The sequence below is a fragment of the Loa loa genome, assembly GCF_000183805.2.
Source record: "Loa loa unplaced genomic scaffold supercont3.350, whole genome shotgun sequence".
Lineage (NCBI taxonomy): Eukaryota > Metazoa > Nematoda > Chromadorea > Rhabditida > Onchocercidae > Loa > Loa loa.
In genome coordinates, this window is record NW_018108530.1 from 45,186 (window position 1) to 49,543 (window position 4,358).

Below are 4,358 nucleotides of genomic sequence, written 5' to 3' on the forward strand. Positions count from 1 at the left end.
AAAAAAAAATTGGAAAAAACAAAACAAAAACTATAACAATAATCGAAAATAGATTATAAAAATTACGTAATTTACGTAAATCACGTAAATTACGAAAGAAAACATGAGCATGCATATTAGAAGGATTTATTTCACTATTTAATGATAACTGTTAAATGAAATAGATTGTAAAAGATTACGTTAGAAAAACAAAAACATACAGAGTAGAATTGCTTCTTATTTTTTTTTTTTTTTGCAGAGGTGTTTATATTACTATTAATGATAATAGTATCAGCAAGATTCATCATATTCTTAGTAATTGGCCTGAAAAAGATGTTCGGGTAAAATTTTTCAATTTTTTTTTATTTTAAAAATTCAAAATTTTTTGCATAAATGGAAATCCTAATTAATTAATTTTTTGTATAAATAAATTGCTAGTTTTTTTGTAAAATTCATTTTTTTTTTCTTTTAAAATTAAAAATTAAATCAAAAATAAATGAATATCAATGAGTAATTGATCCTTTTTTGAATTAATCGAAATGTGTTATTATTAGTTTATAGGCAATAGTTGTAACGGATGGTGAACGAATCCTTGGATTGGGTGATCTTGGTGCATACGGTATGGGTATTCCGATTGGTAAACTTGCTTTATATGTAGCACTTGGAGGTGTACAACCACATTGGTGTCTTCCGGTATTACTCGATGTTGGTACAAATAAAGAAGTATATATATTTCGATATTAAATTTTAGTATTCATTTTTTTTTCTGATATCATTAATAGTAGTTATCCAATAATAATTTGATGAATTTGAAAATCATAGATGAATTAAAAAAATTTTTTCTGAAAAAATTTTCAGGAACTATTAAAAGATCCATTCTATATTGGATTACGACGAAAACGTGTTCGTGGAAAAGAATACGATTCATTTATTGAAAATTTTATGAAGCATGCGTCAAAAGGTAATTAAGTTAAGCATTATTAATTTTAAATTTATTTAATTATTAATTTGAGATTTATGTTATTGAAAGAATTTGAACAAAGAAAAGAAAAAATTTAAAGGATTCAAATTTTCAACATTATGTTTAACATGTCTTTTTATGTGCACAAAAAAAGCTTATTGTTTATTGTTGAAAGCAGTTCATACGATGGGAAATTAGTCGCATTAATAAAGTTGAAATTTTAATTCTCTTATGGTTTAATTCGAATTTGGGAGGAAGATTATTCGATCCTTCGATCCTTCTTAAATTTAAAATTTTATCAGATATTTTCATCTATTTGTTTTACATTAATCTTTAAAACTTTTATTTTACTGTATCAATCTTTCATAATTTTTTTGTTTCTTTTTTTCTTTTTTTTTTACTTAACAAATTTCAAATTACGAAATTATTATAGATTTGGACAAAAAATATTGATACAATTTGAAGATTTTGCTAATGCAAATGCGTATCGTTTATTGGAACATTTCCGCGATAAATATTGTACATTTAATGATGATATACAAGGTAAAACATTTTGCTATAACAATTATCTTATTGTATTAGCAAATAATTGTTTCAAATAAAATATCATTAATATTATTTATAATGGTGGAATTAGTAAATTAATAGCATCCTTGTTTGAAATAATTATTAGATGATAGAAAATTTACTGGATAATGTTAAAATATTAGCGCTAATTAGTAAATTAATTTTAATTATGAAATTTATTGATGGAATAGATAAATAAATGGATGAATAGATGGATGCTATTTGTTAAGAGATAGAAATGTAACATTCTTTAGAATTTTATTAGTAAAAAAAATGAAATGTACTGCTAAATAATGATATCAAATCATATTCCTTTCCTTTTATTTTGTTTCAATTAAAATTTTTAATGATTAAATTAATACTTCATTGCGATTCAATTTGGCTAACTTCTTTTAGATCGTAAAATTTCATGAAATTAATGAGATTATTTTATTTTATTTTATTTTATTTTTTATTTTATTTTTAGGAACAGCATCCGTTGTTGTTGCCGGCTTATTATCATGCAACAAAATTCTACAGAAGAAAATGTCGGAACAAAGATTTGTATTTCTTGGTGCTGGAGCGGTTTGTAAACTTTCTTAGAATAACAAAAATAAGAAACGGAATTTTACTATTTAATTGTTTTATTTCAGATTTAATTATTTTATTACTATATTGTTATAGAATTTCATTATTTAATTATCATATCATTGTTTTATTGCTTTATTTCATTATTTAATTCCTTCATTTTTTTCTGTTACAAATATTATCATTATTTCTCTATTATAATTTCATTATTTTATCATTTTTTTCATTTATTTAAAATAAAAATTCGTATATTTATAACAATTATTTCCTTTGTTTTTCTTTTCCTTTTTTCTCATTTTTAAAAGATATTAAAAATTTAAAGAAAAAGAAAACAAAGAAGAAAGTTGGATGAATTAGAAATTTAAATTAATAATCTAATTTTATGAATATTTATGAATTCTTTTCTTTTCATTCCCTTTTTCCTTTTTTTTGTTTAATCGTCAAAAAAATCTCAAAAATTCGAAACAAAAAATGACAAATTAAACTAGATGAAAAATCGAATTAGATAAATGAAATACCAAGAAAAATGAAATTATACAAATGAAATTTAATAAAAAATGAAATGAGATGCACAGAAATAAATGAAAAGAAAAGAATCACATAAGTGAAATTTCAAAAATAAATAAAATTAGGTAAGTGAAATTTCGAAAAAAAAAGTAAAATTAGATAAATGAAAAAAAAATTAAATGAAATTAGGCAAAGAAAATAAAAAAAGAAAAAGTGAAATTGCATAAATAAAATTAAAGAAAAAAGAAATTGAAATTAGATAAATGGAATTAAATGAAGAGAAAAATGAAGTTGGATAAGTGAAATTAAATGAAAAAAGTGAAAATTAAATAAATAAAATTAGACAAATAAATAATATCTCCAATAAAAGGAAAAGAATGAAATTAAATAAATGAAATTTTTTGTTAATATAAAAAAAAAGTAGTAAAATAAAATATATAAAAGTTGAAAAGTAAAAAAAAAAGAAAAAAAATTTCAGGCAGCAACAGGTATTGCTGATTTATGTGTTTTGCAAATGCAACATGAAGGTTTAGGAGAGATTGAAGCTCATGAACGAATCTTTTTAATAAATAGTAAAGGTTTAATTACGAAAAATAGCGCAAATTTAAAGGATGAACATAAATTATATGCGAAAAATATGGAAGATATAAAAGATTTGATTGATGTAAGTTTTTTTTTTTTCATTTATTTTTTTTTTTTTATTTTAAAATGATGGAAAAATTAAAGTTAGAAAAAAGAGTGAGTGAGTTACGTCAATCAAAAAAATTGGTGTAAGTTTTTTTTTTTTCTATTTAAGATGATGAAAAAAATTAAAAGTTAGAAAAAAGAGTAGGTAAGTTATTGGTCTTAATATTTGTATTTGCTTATTCTTGTAATATTTTTGCAGGTAATTAAAAAAGTACAACCAACAGGTATAATTGGTGTTTCAACGGTACCAGGTTCATTTTCGAAAGAAGTAATTAAGGAAATGTCAAAGATTAATGAGAAACCAATTATTTTTGCTCTATCAAATCCTACTAATAAATCGGAATGTACTGCTGAAGAAGCATTTACACATACAAATGTTTGTTTTGTTTTGTTTGTTTGTTTGTTTGTTTATTTATTTATTAATTTATTTATTTATTCTCGAAAACTTTTTTCCGATTAACAAAATTTAAAAGTTTTTAAATTTCTTATGAAAAAAAAATGATTGAAGTTCATTTTATTTAAAATTTTTTTGCTAACAAATAATGTTAACAATATATTTATGATGATATTGTTATTAAAATGATAATTGCAGTGGTAATTAGTGATTATAGAAATAGAATTTAATAATTTTATTTTGTATCATTTCCTCATTGATCATTCTTTGTTTTCATTTTTACATAATGTTAAAAATTTCGGATAATTAATCCTGAATTTTAATTTTAGGGTAAGGTACTGTTTGCTAGTGGTAGCCCGTTTCCGGATCTTCGATTAAACGATAAATTATATAAACCGGGTCAAGGTAATAATTCGTATGTATTTCCTGGTGTAGCATTGGGTGTTATATTATTTCAAGTGCGTCATATTGATGATGAATTATTTTTGATTGCTGCTCGGGTAAGTTATAAATTACCTTTTTTTTTTCTCTCTCTCTTTTCATTTACTCCTAATCCTTAATTAGATCATTATTATTACTGAAGTTGAGTGTTAATTAATGAAATTTGGGAGGAATAAGACGTACTGTCGAAATTTTATTTTTATTATTATTTTTTTTTTCTTTTTTTTTTTTTTTTNTTTTTTTTTGATTAATGAG

At 22.0% G+C, this 4,358-nt stretch overlaps 1 protein-coding gene across 1 annotated transcript in view; it reads left to right on the top strand.

The window, feature by feature from the left end:
- The window catches only part of LOAG_18534 (malic enzyme), a gene marked incomplete at both ends in the record, with an annotated part of 6,520 nt that overhangs the window by 1,395 nt on the left and 767 nt on the right, over nucleotides 1-4,358 (top strand). The window contains 8 exons of the mRNA XM_020451197.1: nucleotides 241-320; nucleotides 541-702; nucleotides 838-940; nucleotides 1,406-1,483; nucleotides 1,974-2,071; nucleotides 3,060-3,245; nucleotides 3,468-3,644; nucleotides 3,992-4,162. Of these exons, the coding sequence (XP_020305045.1) occupies nucleotides 241-320; nucleotides 541-702; nucleotides 838-940; nucleotides 1,406-1,483; nucleotides 1,974-2,071; nucleotides 3,060-3,245; nucleotides 3,468-3,644; nucleotides 3,992-4,162 (1,055 nt within the window). The remainder of the gene's footprint in view (nucleotides 1-240; nucleotides 321-540; nucleotides 703-837; nucleotides 941-1,405; nucleotides 1,484-1,973; nucleotides 2,072-3,059; nucleotides 3,246-3,467; nucleotides 3,645-3,991; nucleotides 4,163-4,358) is intronic.